Here is a 19,274-nt window from a genome sequence, read left to right as displayed (position 1 = left end):
ATGTATATGGCAACACTTTAAACGTCAGATTCTCACTAGTGATGTGTTGTAACAGTGTATTTCTATTCTAATTAATTTTATTAATATAATTAAATGTATAAAAAAAATTTCTTCACATTAATTGATTGTAATAGTGTGATAAATGGGGGTAAGCTCTATTTATTTAAATCGATATGTATTAAAGTAGTAACCAATATATACGAAGACATCCCTAAAAACTAATATAACAATGGCGTCTTATTGTTTTGTTTTGTTTTTAAATTGTAGCGAAAGGGAAAGTTATAAATAAAACTTATTTTACCAATGTACATAAATAGGATACCTTTATTCATTATAAAGCGTAAAGTTAATATTGCTACTTGATTAAATTATTTATATTTATAAAGCTGTATATTTTAATTTAAGTTTTGCTTCGAATATCGAAGAGAAAGTGGATTAATTTAAATTTTATAAAATAAAACTGCTATATTATATCTTCTAACTATAAAAAAACGTATCAAATGGAGCACGTTTTAGTGTAAATCTATATACCTCTGTAAATTATTTTATACTTTAGTGATAAATTCAGTTACAATATATTTGTAATTTTTTATTAAAAATGGAAAATAAAGATGATATTGTGAACAATCTTTTATGTATGGCTTGTTTATGTGTTGGTCGTTCCATTCACGAAGTAAAAGATGAAAAATTGAAGAAATACTACTTGGACACCTTAAATGAAATTCCCGTAAGATAAATTCAATTCTATATCAAAATTATTGTAAAAGTATTTACATATATTTATTAAAAATTGTGATATTTTACTAAATATTTAATAAATAGATCAAATGTAATCAGAGTAGTATAAAAAATAAATTATAAAGTAAGAGACCTCATAAAAATATTTGAAAATATTATTACCAATATTGTTAGGAGGTGTTACTGCTTACCTTGCAATGCGAAAAAAAAAGATTATTTTTGGAAGAAAAATATGCTAGAACATAACTTTCATAGAACTATTCCCTGTATTATTTTGTATATTTTGTTTAAAGTTAAGATTTTTTTTTATTTGCAGTTAAATTACATAAAATTGGTGGTACCCATAATATGTTGGGAGTGTGAAGCAATTCTGCACAAAGTAATAGCTTTTAGAGAACAAGTGAAAGATTCCTATAGGATATTACAAACTTATACTGAGGTAAGTTATAAAAATTGGACACAATCATTGTAGCAGGCATGGTTGGCCCTCCATGAGGGGGGTCTACATTCTGCAGTGGGTGGTGATAGGCTGAGAGAAAGATTGTAGTAGAGTGCATAGACAAGCAATATAATATATTGTGATTAGCTAGATACCAGGACAAAGTGGCTTGACCCCTCTGGGAAAAGACAGGGGACGTCAAAGATAAGATGGGTTGACAAAATGATTAAAATAGCTGGTACCAATTGGATTACCAAAGCTCAGAACAAACCAACATGGAGAAAGATGGAGGATGCTGTTTACCCTAGAGGGGCTCTACAGTAAACAACAAATAAGCAACAATATCATAATATAAATACCTACTTACTATAGAGATCTTAATAATAATAAAAAAAAATTTGCAACGTTGGCCAGAAGACAAAACAAACATTTTCTTGTGGTTTATAAATAGGATGTAAAACAGAACCAATTGTATTTACTTATTTATTTTTTATGACTTTAATCCCTGTATCCTGTATAGCAGGGTAAGTGGAGGGAACTTTGTGTTGAAACACTATTTCCCATTTTCCCATCTGATTTTTGATATGTTGCATGTTAAGTGGTGGGACTCAATCTTGCACTTTGTCTTGTTGCCAGATTGGGGAAATGGAAACAAATAATTCACTCCTCTTCTTCCCCATGTGTGAATCATTTTTCTGAGTAAGAATCGAACTCACAACCATTACATTCACAGTAAGATGCTTGTGCCTCTGCATCACAACAGCCTCAATTTAAATTTTATCTATGCTGATGTTTCTATTACAAATATAAGTGAGTGGTGTAACTCTAGGTTCTTCCTACTATGATTTTCTTAATGTAAATAATTACTTTTACAGAATTTGAATGAGTGCCTGTTAAGTGATGTATCAAGAAGTCCCAGATTAAAAGTGCATGCTAATACACCTATATCAATATTACCTAATCATTTAAATGAAATAAAACTTGAAAATAATGGTAAGTATTTTAGTATTTTTTGTTTTGACAGTACACTTTATATTGTTTTAGTATGTGTTGTCTTAGTATACATTATTGTTTGTTTTATTATATTTTTAGTTCATCTGGACTCAGCTTTACGCTGCATCCCGCATACAGCAGGGTGATAGAGGGAACCTAGTGTTAAGTCACTCTGTTTCAGACTTTCTGCCGAATTTTTGAAGGCATTGTGTGTTGAGTGGCCAAACTCAATAGCTGGTCTTGTCCTTATTGTAAGAGTGAAGAAATGTAAATATTAATAAATAATAATTCATTCCCTCGAGTGGGGATCGAACTCACACCCTTGTGTCCTTGCACCACGACGGCTTCAATCTTCATCAGTACACGCGCGTAATTATATTCATTCGTGTTTGAATGGAAGTAGTACAGTGAAACAAGTTGACATGACTTTGTATAGTTTCAATTATGGGCTTTTTAACATTAATCATTAGTATCTGAGATAAGTGTGTTCATTCAAACAGTTTGTTTGAATTATTTTTCTTATTAATAATTCAGATAATAATAAATCAGAAAATGAAAATAATAGTAAAGATGATATATCAGATGGTGAACCAAATGAAGACATACAGACAGTTATATGTGATGTTAAAAGATATAAAAGAAAGAAAAAGGTAAACATTTATTATTTTTAAAGCAATTGTTGAAAGGTGAAACATGACACCAGGCTTTGTATTACCACAGGTTTTTAAGGATATTCACTCCTTAAGTAAATAATGATATATATTTTAGTGTTAAAAGACTATTATTTCTGAAAAAGATATGTTCATGTATGTCAAAATGATAGATATACATGAAGCTATCTTTTTCTGTAATATTTTTTTTATAATGGGAATCAATGAAAATAATTAAGTCAAGAATTAATTATTTTTGTTTCTCCCGCTCTTGCACGACGAAGCACGCGGTTAAGTTCCGCCTTTAAACGTGAAAGGGGAGAATAAATGACCTTGACGCTGTTTCCTTTGGTTATCCTGCTACGCGGGGAAAAGCGTGAAGCTATGAATATTTTTATTATAGAGTATACACAAAATAAGAAAATTTCAAGATGACAAAGATCCAGTTGATATAACAAATGAGAAAGGAAGCCTAGGAGATATTAAATTAGAAGAGAACATTTTAGAAAACACATTGAATCAAGATTCAAGAATAGGTTTAAAAAAGAAAGATGAGGTAGATTTATATAATAGTATTAAATATTGACATGCTAAGAATTAGTTATTAATATATTAAAATTATTTACGATTCTAAGCTATAAGTACATTTTTTAAAATTCACACTTCAACAGTATCGGTCACCAGGGCAGTAGGCAGAGGGACCCTGGTAACATAGTGTTAAAACGCTCCATTCCCCATTTAGACACTTCCTTTTACCACTTTCCGCCGAATTCTTGAGGCATTGTGTATTGAGAGATCGAACTGAACGTCTCTCGTCGTCGTCTTTGCTTGGTTACGAGCGAGAAGAAATGAAAATATTAAATATATCATTCCCCGAGTGGAAAACGAACCCAGAACCGTTGCTTTTACTATCACAAGCTTATGCTCCTGCTCCAGGACGGCTTAAACGACGACGACGACGACGAGTACAAACTAACTATGATATACAGATTGTGCATATATCATCACCACCTCTGGCTAGTTTTCACCTAGCATTTAAATACGTTTGGGGGTGTTAATATTGCGGAAAAAAAAACATTTTGGGCTAACATCAAATATTTTTTATATGTATGAAATATTTTTTATATGTATGTTTTTATGCTGATATTTTTTTAGAATATTCCTAATCAAACGAACACGGATATGAAAATTGAATTGAATAATGCAGTTGTAGAAATGGATGACATTAAATCTGAATTTGATGATAAAGGTCAGTACGTGTTCATACTGTGCCCTGCATATAGTATTATAGTCAGAGGGAACCTAATGTTAAAACACTCCATTCTACATTTTTTTTATTAAGAAAACAGCCAATTATATCCCATAAAGACTATTTTTACAGTGTGTCGACGTTTTATTGATTTGTTTTTTTTTTGTGTCACCTTCCGAAATATCACAAAAAAAGCTATTTAAGTTTAAAAATAGTCTTTCCGCATACATTCACATATTTAAATAGTTTTTTTTTAATTATTGCACTAAATGACCGATATAGCGTTAAGTTCCGTTACTTAACACACAATTCGCAATGGCTTTGTAGTTGACGCTTGTAATTTTTTTTAGAAGATAATTTAGAAAATTCAACGTCGGAATCGGATATAAAAGATATAGATACGGAAATACAATCTTTTTTGGATAATGTAAAGAAAAATACAGATAAAAATAGAAGTAAAAGTAAGAAGAAATCTCATATGGTAAGTTTTTTAAATATTTATACAATATACATGTGCAGTATAGCTTAGTAGTGTAGAGTGCTTGTTTTTTTTCTTTTTTTTTTTCAATTTTAAAATTGATAAGTGAGTTTCGGTCTTTACATTTTTCTCTATATTCTTGTTTTTTTAAAAATGGTTTAAAAGTCACTAAAACAATAGAGCTTTTTTTTTAAATCCCTCTTATTTCAAAAAATACAGGAAACGAAAACAAAAATTATAACAATAGATCTCTCCTACGAGGAAATGCAAGCGGAAAGAACAAAAATGTCGGAAAAGGACAGTTTTTTAAATGCCAAATATAAATGTGAAAGTTGTTTAATTGTGTTTAACACTGAAGTGTCCTTGAAAACTCATAGAAGCAAGAAACACGAAGTAAGTTTGTTTACTGACATAACTGACAGAGCTGATATATCTGACGTAGCAGATAAAGTTAAAAATGTAATTATTCCCCCCACGTATAAGGACATACAACCTTCATATACATAGTCAGATGATTAGATGAATCCAATATATTTGATAGCTATATACCTTTAAGAGGCAAGTCGTGGCGCAGGGGGAACAAGCGGGCGACTATAAACAAGACAGGCTGTGGGTTCGATTCCTTCTCTCTGGTAACGAGGTAAAGTGCGGGATTGAGTTTCGGTACTCAACACGCAATGTCTCCAGAATTCGGTGCGAAATGTCTTAATGAGCTGTATGAAATGTCTTACTACCTTGCTATGTTCGAGCTACAGCGTGAAGTTAAATGTTCTATTTAGCTTCATTTTTACAAGTGCAAGTGAAATTTTACAGGTGAAAGGTGATTTTATATGTTCAATATGTAAAACAATTATATCATCTGTAGAAGCTTTTACAACGCATTACAAGAGACATATGAGAAGGTAATTTTATATAATTTTTCTTTTTCAGCTTCACGCTGCATCCCGCACACAGCAGGGTAGGCAGAGGGAACCTAGTGCTAAGACACTCCGTTCCCCACTATCTGCTGAGTTCCGGAGGCATTGCGTGTTGAGTGGTAGAGCTCAACGCCGCGCTTTGCCTCGATACCAGAGCGAAGAATTGGAAATATAAACGTAATTAAATATTTCGCTTCCTCGAGTGGGAATCGAACCCACAACCGTCGCGTCACACCTTTGTGCCGCTTCGCCACGACGGCCTGTATACCAAGAGATATATATATATATATATCTTATATAAATATATTTTGTTATCAAAATTACTTTAGTGTCCTAATAATATTGTCATCGATCCCTCAATCAAGGAACTGTTTCGATATAACTCTGGACTTATCTTGGATATATGGATATAAATTTGTTATTTTTTATAATAATTTGTTTTCAGATATGAATGTCCCGTTTGTGGGAAAAGAACCCCCGACCTAAAGACGATACAGCAACATATATACACGAAACATAATAACGATAAAACATTAAAGAAATATCAGTGTAATGTATGCGGGAAAATATCTAAGTGAGTAATTCATTAATGACATCAGTCTCTGCTTTTTTTGTGTGTATTTTGTGTGTTCTGTGGTAAAAGTGTTATGTTTTGTATCATCATATTAGTTATGTTTATTGTTTTTAATAAGTGAATCGTAACTAATATAATTGTTAAGCTTGTAGATGAGGCGAGTGGTCGCGCAGAGAGGGACAAGCATGCCATTCTAAACGCGTCAGTTTGTGGGTTCGATTCTCACTCGTCGAAATATTTCGTATATTTAATATTTTCATTTCCTCACGCTGCTACCGAGGCACACCGCGGCGTTGAGTTTCACCACTCAACAAACAATTAAATGCGAATTCGGCGGAAAGTGGGGAACGGAAGTATGTTAATGGGAGAAGGTTAGCACTAGGTACATAGATTCCCTCTGCCTACCCTGCTATGTGTGGGATACAGAGTAAACTAAAAAACAAAAAAAAGTATAACAGATATAACTTAGCTCCACGCTGTATACCTAGCGGGAAAGTCAGAGAGAACGGAGCGCCATATGCAACGGGCTCTAACAGATATAGTTTTATAATATGTATTTCTTATATATTCATAACTTAAGTGACTTATTTCTCCGTTCTCCTCAGTTCGCTGGACACTCACCGCTACCACCGCGACACTCACAGGGCGAGAGTGGAGTGCTCGCAGTGCGACAAGACTTTCAGCCATAGAGCAGGACTCATGAATCATAGATTGTGAGTATTATCTATACTCTTGTTTATACTAGTTTCTACCTGCGGCATCGTCCACTTGCATTAACATTTGTTTTTTTCTCTTTTATGCTGTATTCTGAATATAGTGGGGTATGCAAAGGTAGCCTAGTGTTAAGACACTTCGTTCCCCCACGCACCGCCACGCTTTGCCTTGTTACTAGATCGAGCACATGAAAATAATAAATATTTCATTACACCCAGTGGAAATCCAGCCAATTCGAGAAATTAAATATAATATTTTCATTTCCTCGGTCTGGTAACGAGGCAAGTGCGGCGTTGAGTTCCGCCACTCAACACTCAATGCCTCCAGAATAAGACGGAAAGTGATTAATTTAAGGAAAACGGAATATTTATTTTTTTTGGTTTTCCAGAGCAGTACACGAATCTCAAAATGAATTTCCTTGTACAGTGTGCAACAAAGTTTTCAGATGGAAGACTAGTTTGAAAAGACATTTAGAAAAACATGATAATGAGGTAATTTTAATACTCTATTACTTATAATATTATTAAGGTACAGGTACAAATACATTGAAAAAATATTTTTTTTTTAATTAAAATCCTTAATAATACAGTAAAGTGAAAAGAAAATAAATATCTGAATAAGGAGATGATCGTGAATTTAAAAATTCACTTACAGAAATATTTACTTTTAAAGGAATTAAAAATTATGGGTCAGTTGTGTGAATGAAATTTTTAGTAGTTGCACTTTTTCACTTTAGTTACGAGAATTCGGTGGGAACTGGGGAACGGAAGTGTCTTAATAGGGACGGAGTGTTACACTAAGCTATTTTGCTGCTTTCAGGGTAAAGGCACCAATTCAACTAACAGAGCGTTTTGTATATCTTGTGGCATTGGATTTTCGTCAGTATGTTCGTATCAGCGACATCTAAGGAACAGCTTGAAACATGTCACCCACGATCAGCTGAAGTGAGTAGTTTTTTTTTTGAGATTTTAATTTGGATGTTTTAGATAGATTTTGTTTTTTTTTTTAAATATTTTATGGATTTTTCTTCTTTAATATGTTTTGAACGTAGGTCTTTTGGATTGTGTCCGCAACTTCGAATAGTCTGATCTCACGCTATAATACACAATATAATTTTCAGATTCATCTGCGACCACTGCAACCAACGGTTCGCAGATAAAACAAAGCTACGTGACCATATAGAGGAGAAACATTTACACAGGACTTTTCAATGTCCCATATGTAATAAGGTTAGTTATTATAAACTAGATTAAAATATGTCTTTGTCGCGTTCGCGTTGCTTGTTGCAAAAAGCAATTCACAAAAAGCAATGATTACAAATTTTATTTAGTTTATATAAAAAATATTTTTTTCTTACAAAAGTAAGAATTCGATATCGATAAGATAAAAATATCGATTTTCAATAGGCGTAGAAAACCCAATGTTTAGACACTCCCTTCCCCAAAGCAACGCACAATTTTCGGAAATTTGCTCAGCGAGGAAATAGAAACAATGTCAATTCAATCTCCCAAGTGCGACTCGAACCCACAAAGGTGTTGGGAAACAAACTGTTTCAATTGCACTTTTACGAACATTTACAATTATTTATTTCCATTTATCTATTAATTATAATATATTTCAGCCGTCCAAAAACCGTGTTGGTTTAGAACAGCATATACGCGCAGTGCACAAAGGGAGGCCGAACAATAGAATGTGTCACCACTGCGGGAAAGGATTTCCGGTAAGTAAGGAAAATTTCATATTTATAATACTATTATAGTAATATATATTTTTAGCTTCGGCTGCTGCGGTAGGAGAGAGTAGGAGCAGAGGGAACTTGGGAACATAGTTTCGAGATACTCAGTTCTCATTAAGACACTTCCCGTTCCCTACGTCCGTATTACAGTACTGTCTCAGAATCGTGTCCGCTCTCAAGTTAGACTTATAGTTATTTGTTACTTTTGGTTATTTCCTTATTTTTTTCTTTTCTACGCTCTGGAAACAAGACAAGGTCCCGAAAATTCTGCGTTGCGTGGAGAACAAAGTATCTTAACACTATGTTCCTACACGGCTATATGTGGGATACACTAAAGCTAAACTTTAAAAAAATGCTCCCTAATGAACAATGCGTAAAAGTTCAGGGCGCACCTTCATGGCGACCACGACTCGTCAACCGTACTATATATTTAATTATTTATAATTATTTCAGACTAAAGTCCAGCTCGAGTCGCACATACGTACGCACACCGGCGAGCGGCCCTTCATGTGCGAGTTCTGCCCCACTACCTTCTCACAACAGTCCAACCTGTACAAGCATCATAGGCAGGTGAGAGAGTGAGTGACGTGAAGTGAGTAACTGAGTGTCTAATCGAATAAGTGATATGAGTGAATGATATTGAATGTTTTCTATGGACATAGCAGCTACCGAAGATAATAGTTAGTGAGTTTTGTCGGCTGACTGATTTGAAGGTTGCTTGTCTATAATTTACTTTATTCTCTGGTCTTGAGAAAAAGCGCTGGGTTGAGTTCCACCAGTTAAGTTGGCGAAGAATGGGGAACGGAGTGTCTGAACATTAGGTTCCCTCTGCCCACCTTGCTGTGTGCGGGATCCATCGTGACGGTAAAATAAAAAATAATTTTGTGTTTTTTTAATTTTCAGGTACATTTAAACATAAAATCCAAACGTTATTTATGCAAGAAGAGCAGACACGACGGGAACGCTACTAGTGACCCAACGTTCACGCTGCCAATAATACAGTATATACCCGAGAATGGGTTTAGTTTATGATTTTAGCATAATCTGTGGTGTATTAAATTATTTATTTAGTAACTATGCTCATAGGGTATCATCATAGGGTAGGTACTAACTTTTGTATTTTTAATTGATAACTAAAAACCCTTAACTCAAAAAATTTTAAAAAATAAATAAAACTTTTTAGACGGTTTTTTTTTAGAAATTACACCAAAAGTGAACCACAACAAACGACAAATTATTGGCGCAAAAATATGGTCTGTCATTGATGTTCCGCTTGTCTTCCATATTTTTTTATTATGTAATAATTGTGGGTTCGAATCCAAATTATATACAATATTGTATAAACATTCTCATCTTTCTTATATTATAAATGTAAATATGTGAAAATTGATGAAACTGTAATGAAACAATAATATGTTAAATTATTAATTTATTTATGGAATTGTATAAGAATTAAAAACATATTTTTTCGGTATCTTTTTTACTTGTGTACTTCAGTTTTTATATACAAATTTCTTGTGTTGATAATTGTATGTTTATGAATAAAAGTTTAGAATATGGATTTTTTTTATTATAAAATCTCTGAAGAGCTTAGGCATATAAACACTGACATTAAAAAATAATTACTTAATAAATACAATTTTAATAACTAATTACCTATATGGCTCATATCCATAATTCCATGACAATTTTAATTAATACCTTTATTTTTTGCGATGACCACTTCAGTTCTGACAATGAAATAACATATAAATAAAAAATAAAGCAATAAATCAGCGTCACGCTGTATCCCGCATACAGCAGGATAGGCAGAGGGAACCTAATGTTAATGTTCTATACTCCGTTTCCCACATTCCGCCAATTTTTTCGAAGCATTGCTTGTTGAGTGGCGGAATTCCACGCCGGGCTTTTGCCTTGGTGCCAGAACGAAGAGTGATAAATATGTAAAATGTTATATTTATACGCTCAGATAGTATCAATAACGAAATAATTAGTCTAATTACGAATGAATTAAGTAAATCATATCGATACCGAGAATACATTGAACGATCCCCGTACTTTTTCTTAAATTTAAGTTATGTTTACTAAAAAATATTCATAACAGATGAAAAAGAAACTCCTTATAAAAACAACATATTTTACTTATTCTATTTAAATAATACAGAATCAACAGCATTAGAAAACGAATAATAATTATTTATTCCTCTGCAGAGGTTTCTCTTCTTCACTCGTCCGTGTATCTTTGAAAAATTCTTCTATCTCCAATTGCGTTTTATTTTTAGTTTCAGGCATATATACATACAAGTACACAGTACACAGACCACAAGATATGCCAAAGAAGAGAAGGCTGCCATGTATACCAAAATGTTTAAATAACAGAGGCGTCAGTTTTACTATGCAGGAGAAAAAAATTGCAAAGGTAGCCCCCGTTATAGCGTAACAGCTACCTTGGAATTTTCTTGGAATGATTTCACCATATATAGCCAAAGACAAAATCAATGGTCCACAGCTTATTGACAAAGAATATAATGTTAGTAAAGTTATCGTAGCATAATTACTTTCGTTTATAATTTTTAATTTAGCCAAATATAAATATAACGAGGTGGCAAATAGTATAAATATGCCTGAAAATGATGAGCTCATATACAACGTTCTTCGTTTCACAAATCTTGACAGGAAAGATCCTAAATACAGTCCAAAAACAGTCATTCCATCCAAAATCAACATCGCTGTGTACGCTGTAGACTTATCCTCAGTTAACTGATTGAATATATCCAATATGTATAAAGTGCAGGCCATTTTGCCAGACAAATGATATTGTATGACCGACAGAACACAAACAGAAAGTGGCTTATAAAATTCCTTGTTTTTCATCATTTCCAGAAAACCTATCCTTCTATTATTCGATAAATCGACACTAGCTGCAATCAATTCCTGTAATAACTTCTCTGATTTTTCGCTATTTCCATGTAGCCATCTGAACGAATACTTGCATTCCTCAAATCTACCTTTACTGGCCAACCAATAAGGTGATTCTGGCCAAAAGAACACATTGAATGTGTAAATTGAGCAAATTAATCCCAAAACAGCAATGTTCTTCCAAGGAAAGAAAGTTCCGATTGCGTTAGACGCCCACAGGCCCCAGTAGAAACTGGCAGCTTTGATGGCCAGAAATATGCCGCGGCATTTGGGCGAAGTATATTCAACTACCGTCAAAACTCTGACAGTAACGTTACCACCGAACAAGAAACCTTGGATTATTTCCGAAATTATGATGTGGTAGGGATTTCCGCTGAAATATAGAATGAGGAATACAATTAGGGAGCACACTGATGAAATGACTTGCGGAGGTTTTCTTCCCCAATATTGGGTTACTATTGGAATTATTATTATCCATGGATATGTTGCGAAGCCGCTTGTAGAGTCTGAAAATAGAAAAAACATAATGCGTCAGGTATAATAATAGTCATGTTTGAAGGCGTTATATTGATATTTTATTGTGGGTTTGATTCCCTCTCCTTGCCGTTTACGTATCTTCCTATAACATTATGGTGTTTTCGAAGGTCAACTGGGGCTACCCTCTGCCTTTCTTACCCACTTATATTTGTATAATTTTAGAGTTAAATTAATGTATTTTAAACCAACTTACATAACCAAGATGCCAATTCATCATCTATAATTTCGGTAGAATTAGCTTCTTTCCGCATTTGTGGTATGAACACCGTGGGCGCTCCGACACAGAGACCTGCCGTGAAGTATTGTATCCATACTGAGCTGCATATTAATATCTGAAAATTTTTTTAGTCCCGCGTATTGTAGAGTGGGCAGAGTGAACTTAGTGTTAAAACACTCCGATCTCCATTTTCCGCTAAATTTTCGAGACATTGTGTGTTGAGTGGCAGAGCTCAACGCCGCGAACGCGAAAGGTATTGCTTCTTATGTGTGAATGTGAAACCTCTTGCATTACATTTATATGGATAGTGAAATATTTAAAATGCATTTTAATATTATTTATTTATTTTATTATAAATTTTACTTAATAATATTTATTTTATTTTAAGATCATTCAAATCTCAGGAACTGTTATTGATCCGAACTGAAAAAATATTTTTAAGAGGACTACGGTTATGCGTTTGACCTTTATATGTGGGTATGGATTTTCATCATTCAAATTTCAGGAATTATTATTTATGTATACATAATTTCTTCGCTCCAGTGTCGAGGCAAAGCGTGGCGATGAGTTCCGCCACTCAACATGCGATGCCTCCAGAAGTCGGTGGACAATGGGGAACGATGTGTCTTAACAATAGGTTCCCTCTGCCTACCCTACTGTATCCGGAATACAGCGTGACGGTAAAACATAATGATACCTATAGGTATTAGATATAGTGTAGATGTACCTGTTTCAAAACCGATTTGACGGATTCCTTCTCGCTCTGGACTTCTTCACAACTAGCATCATCATTCATCTTATGTATTTTTATTAAACAAAATATTTAAAAATTCTAAAATAAAATATTTAAAAAATATATACGAGTATAACTTAGTAAAAAAATAATAATACTAATTAAACACTTAATTTAGGCTAATCGTGGCGCAGGGGCACAAGTAATTGTAAACGCGAAAAGTTGTGGGTTCGATTTCCGTTCGAGGAAAGGATCAAAGGAATTATAATACTATCTCTATTTCCTCACTCTGGTACAGATGCAATGCACGGCGTTGAGTCCCGCCACTCAACACGGTATGCGTCTAGAATTCCACTGCAAGTAGAGAACAGAGTCTTAACACTAAATTCACTCTGCCCGCTCTACTATACGTTAAAACAGAAAACAATATTTTTTTTATAAAAATTAAATACTAACAAAACACTTGGTACGCACTTGTACTCGAAACAGACGCGTATTAACTGATATTGTTTTTAATAATTTTGCAACACATACATTATTTATGAATACAGTATGTAACTTAAAAACAAAAACTCGAACAATGACAAATATTTTAAAATGAAAAGCGAAACGATTAGTTACAGTTATCCATTTTAAAGCGGGTTTTGTTAGTTAAAATTTAAAAAAAAATAATAAATATAAAAAACAATAGGAATGTACAGGCATAGGTTATTTCAATCGGTTGAAATATATTATTTGTTATGCTCATTTTTATATATTATTCTATTCCATTATAATTTTCAACTCATACTTTTAAAATTTAAAACGGGCGGTAACAGTTTAAGTTCGCGGTTCTAAATACCCACATTCGTTTACTTTTCTCTACATCTAGTGCACTAGAAGTAGTGTGCACTCGCCAATTAAATAAGAATAATCAAAGAAAATAAAGCTTGAATCTAAAAATAATAATTTGAAAATTCGTAGTGTATAGCAAACTTTATACCAATAAAAACCTAATAAATAATTTTAGAATAGCACTTCAGATGTTTTAGTTTTCATTAAGTACCTCATTTTATTGTTGAGAGCTATCTATATATCCTACCTATAATAAACTCAAATTCAAATTTTTCAATTTTTTATACGTTTACAAAAATAAGTATTTTTCTTTAATAATGAATGATACATGATAATTCTATGTAATTATCTTTGGATATGGAAATTTGTCAGGCTTTATTATATTAGTATAGAACTGTAGATGTACCTATAGATTATGATGAGTTCAACACGTATACAAAGGAAACGAGGCGTAGGAAAAAACAACATCGAAACAAAAGACAATAACACGTAACAGTCGAATGACGAATTTTAAGCTAGCAAAATACAAATTTAACTGTATTAGAATGGCGGAGGGTACCCTTTTTACAAATTTAACCCGTCAGTGTAAATATAATTTATTTAATAAAATACATCATATAAAAATTGGGCTTATTTACATTCAATAAAATTTATAATTTTATATTAATTCACAACACTTCACCGTACATCTTTCAGCTTTGTAAGTCTGTGGTCTGTCGACCATACAAAACAGAACCGTTCTGAATTCCAATTATCATTTATAATTCTAAATAGTCACAGTCAGAGATGGCTAGTTATTTATATATTAACAGCACCTAGTGTTTCAGTCAGTGCATCAGCAGCAGTCTAATCTGCCATCTATCTTTATTAGGTGGTACTAAGAAATATTAATTATCGATATTAACTAAGTAGGTAAGTAATAAGTAGAATTTTTTTTTATGGAATTGAAAAGTAATATTCATTCCTACCCCATTTGGCTTGCAATCCTAGAGTTTTGTAAAGGCCGACACGGCGCAGGGGCATAAGCGTGGGACTATAAGCGCGACGATAGTGAGTTCGATTCCAACTCGAGGTAATGCATTTGCCCACAAACTTAGGTTTGTCGTATAAGTTGTACTTCCCATTGACTTACAACCCTGACTTTTTTTGACCCCCTATTATTTTACACAATTCTTTTAGCTTCACTCTGTATCTCGTACATAACAGAGGGAACCTGGGAACCTCAGGTCATATTATAATTAAAATCATAATATTATGATAGATGTTTATAGTATTTTGTGTATGAAGCAAAATGTTTTTGACTAGTACCTAACAAAGATAATCTATTTATTTGCCAAAGAGATTGAGCAACGCTGAATAACACTGAACTCGCAGTTTGTTTGTACACCTGTCCGAGATCTTGTCCCACATTACAGATATGGCTGATATATGTTATAAATTATTCAAATAGTTTTCAAATGTTAGTTTTATAATAATTATAAATATAATAACATATTAAAATTCAATTCAATTTAGTACATTGAGGCCAATCATGGCGCAGAGGAATAAGCGTGCGACTGGGACAAGTAACTGTAAACGCGGCTAGATGTGGGTTCGATTCTCACTTGAGGAGATAAATATTTAATATTTTCATTTTGTTGAGTTGAGTTTCGCCACTTAACACGCAATGCCTCCAGGATTCGGCACCGGCAACCGTCTTTATGGGAACGGACTGTCTTAACACTAAGTTACCATGTTTCTTCTGTCTGTTCTCCTATGTGCGGGATACAGCGTGAAGCTACAATAGCCATATCTTATTTATTTTTCATATTATTATTATCATTAAATGAAATATAAACTAAATAAAAATGTTCTTTATTCATTTCATCTACTTACATATATAAATAAAAAAAACCGCTAATGAACAATGTTTTATTTAGAATACAATACTACACATCAACTAAAAGATTAAACAACATTAGACAACAATTCAATTATTTACTCCTCTGTAGAGGCTTTCCTTCTTCACTCGCAAGTTTATCTTTGAAAAATTCTTCTATTTCGAACTGTGTTTTGTCCTTAGTTTCAGGCATATACACATACAAATATACAGTACACAGGGCACAAGTTATCCCATAGAAGAGGAGACTGCCATGTATATCAAAATGTTTAAACATTAGAGGCGTCAGTTTAAGTATCCAAGAATAAGAACTTACAGCAGTAGCTCCAGTAATTACGTAACAACTACTTTGGAATTTTCTAGGAATGACTTCGCCATATATTGCCAAAGATAAAATCAATGGTCCACAACTTATTGATAAAGAATATAATGTTAGTAAAGCTATCGTTATATGATTATTTTCATTTATAATTTGTAATTTAGACAAAAATAAGTATAGAGAGGTGACAAACAGTAAAAATATGCCTGAGAAAGATGAGCTCATATACAATGTTCTTCGTTTCACAAATCTTGATAGGAAAGATCCTAAATACAGTCCAAAAACAGTGATTCCATCCAAAATCAACATTGCTGTGTACGCTGTAGACTTATCCTCAGTTAACTTTTTGAATATATCCAATATGTATATAGAACATACCATTTTGCCAGACAAATAATTTTGCATGACTGTCACAACACAAATTGAAATTGGCTTATAAAATTCCTTATTTTTGAACATATCAAAAAAACCTATCCTCCTATTATTCGATATATCAACGGTAGCTGCAATTATTTCCTGTAATAACTTCTCTGATTTTTCGCTGTTTCCATGTATCCATCTGAACGAAGACTTGCATTCCTCAAATCTACCTTTACTGGCTAACCAATAAGGTGATTCTGGCCAGAAGAACACGTTAAAGGTGTAAATTGTGCAAATAAATCCCAAAACAGCAATATTCTTCCAAGGAAAGAAAGTTCCGATTGCGTTAGACACCCATATACCCCAGAAGATACTGGCAGCCTTGATGGCCAGAAATATGCCGCGGTATTTGGGCGAAGTATATTCAACTACCGTCAAAACTCTGATAGTATAGTTACCAGCGAACAAGAAGCCTTGGAAAATTTCCGAAATTATGATGTGGTAGGGATTTTCGCTGAAATATAGAATGAGGAATATAATTAGGGAGCACATTGAGGTAACGACTTGCGGAGGCTTTCTTCCATAATATTGGGTTACTAACGGAAGGATAATTATCCATGGATATGTTGCGAAGCCGCTTGCAGAGTCTGAAATTAAAATTGTTGTCTTTAAGATATTTACAATACCTAGGTACCTTATACATATATGCCGCAGAGTACGAATACGAAACGTAAGGTGGTTTGAATTGAACGGCACGCCATACTTAAATAGTGGAACGAGCGATGCAAAATACGTTCGCCTTTCCCCGTCTGAATAAAGACCATTCCAGGTTAACAGCAGTTCATAGCAGCATGCATCCCTTCGTTACAATAGAAATATGTAAGTAAATTATAAACTTTATAAAGTGAAAACATAAATAAAAACTGATTAAGTCATCATATTGTAAAAAGTAATCAATAGACTCAGCATTCTGTTCTTTATAAAATCATTAAGACGCGATGGGACTTCGTCAGAATGTACGCACGACGGTTGTTGCTTCATATTAAGACTACTTCACTTTCCACCCGAATTGGATATAAGTATTGTTCGTTGAATGAAATCAACGCCTCATCTTGTCCAGGGCAAAGAAATAAAAATAATCCCCCAGTTCATTTTCCCCCAATGTGTTCTCGATGGTTAACCCACATTTATATAGTCTTAAATTAATATATTTTTAGTTGACTTACACAACCAGGATCCTAATTCATCATTTATGATTTCAGTAGAATTAGCTTCTGACCGTATTTGTGGTATGAACACCGTGGGCGCTCCAACACACAGACCCGCCATGAAATATTGTATCCATATTGAACTGCTTATTAATATCTGAAAACATTTTATAAATTTTATTTCTTCGGAAGGAGTGTTGCGTGACAAGGCAAAGCATGGAATTGAGTCCACCCCTCAATACGCAACGCTTCTAGATTTCGGTAAATCGAAAATTGAAGTTTTTTAATAGGTGTCTTAACACTAGGTGCCCAGGTCCACCTACCCTGTTATGTGCAGGATACAGCGTGAAGCTAAAAAGAACCCGGACAAGCGCGAGTTGGGCTCGCCCACTGAGGGTTCCGTACATTGTAATTCTCGAGCTTTTTTTGAAATTGGAGCTTAGCTTAGTCAGAGAGAGCCCTTTCATCTGATTCCTCACTTGAACTTGTGGACGAATCTGCTGCCCAGATGCTAGATGCCCAATTTCATAATTCTAGATCAACTGGAAGTACCCTAAGGATTTTGATTCTCTTTATAGTGTCGAAATACGAATCGTACGTATATTTTTTGCAATATAACATATCTTTTTTTAGGTAAATGTAGGAATACGTTTTTTTTTAAGAAATCATGGGGCCATAGATCTGAGTAGGATATGGTTTGAATTTCAACTCGATGTCTCCAAGCATTCTCGAGATATATATATCTTATTATTCTTTTTTTTTAAAAAGGTAAGGAACCCTAAAAAACCGGACAAACACGAGTCGGGCTCAACCAACTCCGAGGGTTCCGTACAAAAACTTGAGATATCGAGCCATTTCTGATATTCAAGCTTAGCTTAGCCAGAGCCCTTTCATCAGATTCCTCACTTAAACTAATTTAGCCTTTTGTCGAAATACATGTTTTGTGCCGGCCATATCTTTTTTTAAGTAAATGTAGAAATACTTATAATAAATAGTTAAGTATATGGTTTGATTTATTGACAACATAGTGCTCTTATAAAGGTTTCTTTTTTCCTTAAACGGCACGGAACCCTAAAAATGGCAATAAATCATGTTTGTTTTACAACTTACTTACTACTTATACATCATAAGTGAAAAATTCAACTGTCTAACTATAACGGTTCCTGAGAGAGCATGGTGACACATGGACAGATATACAAAGCCAAATATTTTATTATTATAATAATTCTGGAATCCGAAGCAAAGTATGGGAACTGTTGTGTGAAGTTTTTACGAGCGTCTTCTGGGTCGCGTGGCAGGCACAGGTTAGAAAAAAAGCTACTGATATTTTAATTTTAGGTACCTGTCTTAAAATCGATCTGCTGGACTCTCTCTTGTTTTGGACTTCTTCATAACTATCATTCATGTTATGTATTTATTTACAGTTCTTAATTTTTTTCCAAAAAAAGTTCTTAAAATTTATATTAATAATCAAAAATTAGTAAAACACTGTACAGTAACAGACACACGAATAATGAAAATACTTTGAAATGAAGCATAAAACGACCTGTAGATAACACTATTTCATTTGAATTTCATAAAGATAAGAAAGAGACACGTACGAAATTTCGTTATAATTTTGACGGGGGTCTTTAATTGCAGTCGTCTAAGCAAGTTGGTCGTGATATATACAAGAAATCGAATATCGAATATAATAATCGAATCGAATATAATAATAGATATCGAATCACCAGATTCGAATACGGATACGCACGAAATGAAATATTTTAATTTTTCTCGCT

General features: G+C 33.4%; 3 protein-coding genes across 7 annotated transcripts; 1 reads left to right on the top strand and 2 right to left on the bottom strand.

The window, feature by feature from the left end:
• The first annotated feature begins 6 nt into the window (after positions 1-6).
• LOC146538580 (uncharacterized) lies at positions 7-10,041 on the top strand. Of its 5 annotated transcripts, none has more exons than XM_085187503.1 (17): positions 7-148; positions 1,055-1,177; positions 2,053-2,170; positions 2,705-2,820; positions 3,224-3,376; positions 3,976-4,069; positions 4,423-4,550; positions 4,767-4,940; positions 5,361-5,449; positions 5,910-6,038; positions 6,644-6,751; positions 7,141-7,243; positions 7,572-7,696; positions 7,873-7,981; positions 8,374-8,472; positions 8,941-9,057; positions 9,391-10,041. In XM_085187503.1, exons 1-17 carry the CDS (start codon positions 143-145, stop codon positions 9,517-9,519), a joined length of 1,920 nt encoding a protein of 639 aa, XP_085043629.1. In that variant the 5' UTR covers positions 7-142; the 3' UTR covers positions 9,520-10,041. The 5 variants fall into 5 exon arrangements, with proteins under 5 accessions (XP_085043629.1, XP_085043628.1, XP_085043627.1 ...); XM_085187502.1 differs by having other exon boundaries at positions 4,420-4,550; XM_085187501.1 differs by lacking the exon at positions 7-148 and adding an exon at positions 248-727.
• Positions 9,919-13,389, bottom strand: LOC146538579 (uncharacterized). The gene is made up of 3 exons (XM_085187507.1): positions 12,888-13,389; positions 12,137-12,275; positions 9,919-11,912 (listed from the first exon to the last, which is right to left on the bottom strand). Exons 1-3 carry the CDS (start codon positions 12,954-12,956, stop codon positions 10,681-10,683), a joined length of 1,440 nt encoding a protein of 479 aa, XP_085043633.1. The 5' UTR covers positions 12,957-13,389; the 3' UTR covers positions 9,919-10,680.
• Positions 13,390-15,581: 2,192 nt separating this feature from the next.
• On the bottom strand, positions 15,582-19,168 carry LOC146538578 (uncharacterized). Its single transcript, XM_085186297.1, has 3 exons — positions 18,836-19,168; positions 17,512-17,650; positions 15,582-16,932 (listed from the first exon to the last, which is right to left on the bottom strand). The coding sequence occupies exons 1-3, from the start codon at positions 18,896-18,898 to the stop codon at positions 15,701-15,703; spliced, it is 1,434 nt and encodes a 477-aa protein (XP_085042423.1). The 5' UTR covers positions 18,899-19,168; the 3' UTR covers positions 15,582-15,700.
• Positions 19,169-19,274: the final 106 nt, after the last annotated feature.

Source organism: Heliconius melpomene, chromosome 6 (assembly GCF_056956725.1).
Source record: "Heliconius melpomene rosina isolate 202511_hmr_F chromosome 6, ASM5695672v1, whole genome shotgun sequence".
NCBI lineage: Eukaryota > Metazoa > Arthropoda > Insecta > Lepidoptera > Nymphalidae > Heliconius > Heliconius melpomene.
The sequence above is the reverse complement of the archived record's forward strand: the minus strand, read 5'-3'. Positions and strand labels throughout refer to the sequence as shown.

Bases quoted from the DNA above. Each gene is read 5' to 3' on its own strand.
- LOC146538580 (XM_085187499.1), top strand. From the start codon at position 599: ATGGAAAATAAAGATGATATTGTGAACAATCTTTTATGTATGGCTTGT. The intron at 3,377-3,975 runs GTAGATTTATAT...ATATTTTTTTAG, and splicing joins GTTTAAAAAAGAAAGATGAG to AATATTCCTAATCAAACGAA. The intron at 9,058-9,390 runs GTGAGAGAGTGA...TTTAATTTTCAG, and splicing joins TGTACAAGCATCATAGGCAG to GTACATTTAAACATAAAATC.
- LOC146538579 (XM_085187507.1), bottom strand. From the start codon at position 12,956: ATGAATGATGATGCTAGTTGTGAAGAAGTCCAGAGCGAGAAGGAATCC. The intron at 12,276-12,887 runs GTACATCTACAC...AAAAATTTTCAG, and splicing joins TCAAATCGGTTTTGAAACAG to ATATTAATATGCAGCTCAGT. The intron at 11,913-12,136 runs GTAAGTTGGTTT...TTCTATTTTCAG, and splicing joins TGAATTGGCATCTTGGTTAT to ACTCTACAAGCGGCTTCGCA.
- LOC146538578 (XM_085186297.1), bottom strand. From the start codon at position 18,898: ATGAATGATAGTTATGAAGAAGTCCAAAACAAGAGAGAGTCCAGCAGA. The intron at 17,651-18,835 runs GTACCTAAAATT...AAATGTTTTCAG, and splicing joins GCAGATCGATTTTAAGACAG to ATATTAATAAGCAGTTCAAT. The intron at 16,933-17,511 runs GTAAGTCAACTA...TTTTAATTTCAG, and splicing joins TGAATTAGGATCCTGGTTGT to ACTCTGCAAGCGGCTTCGCA.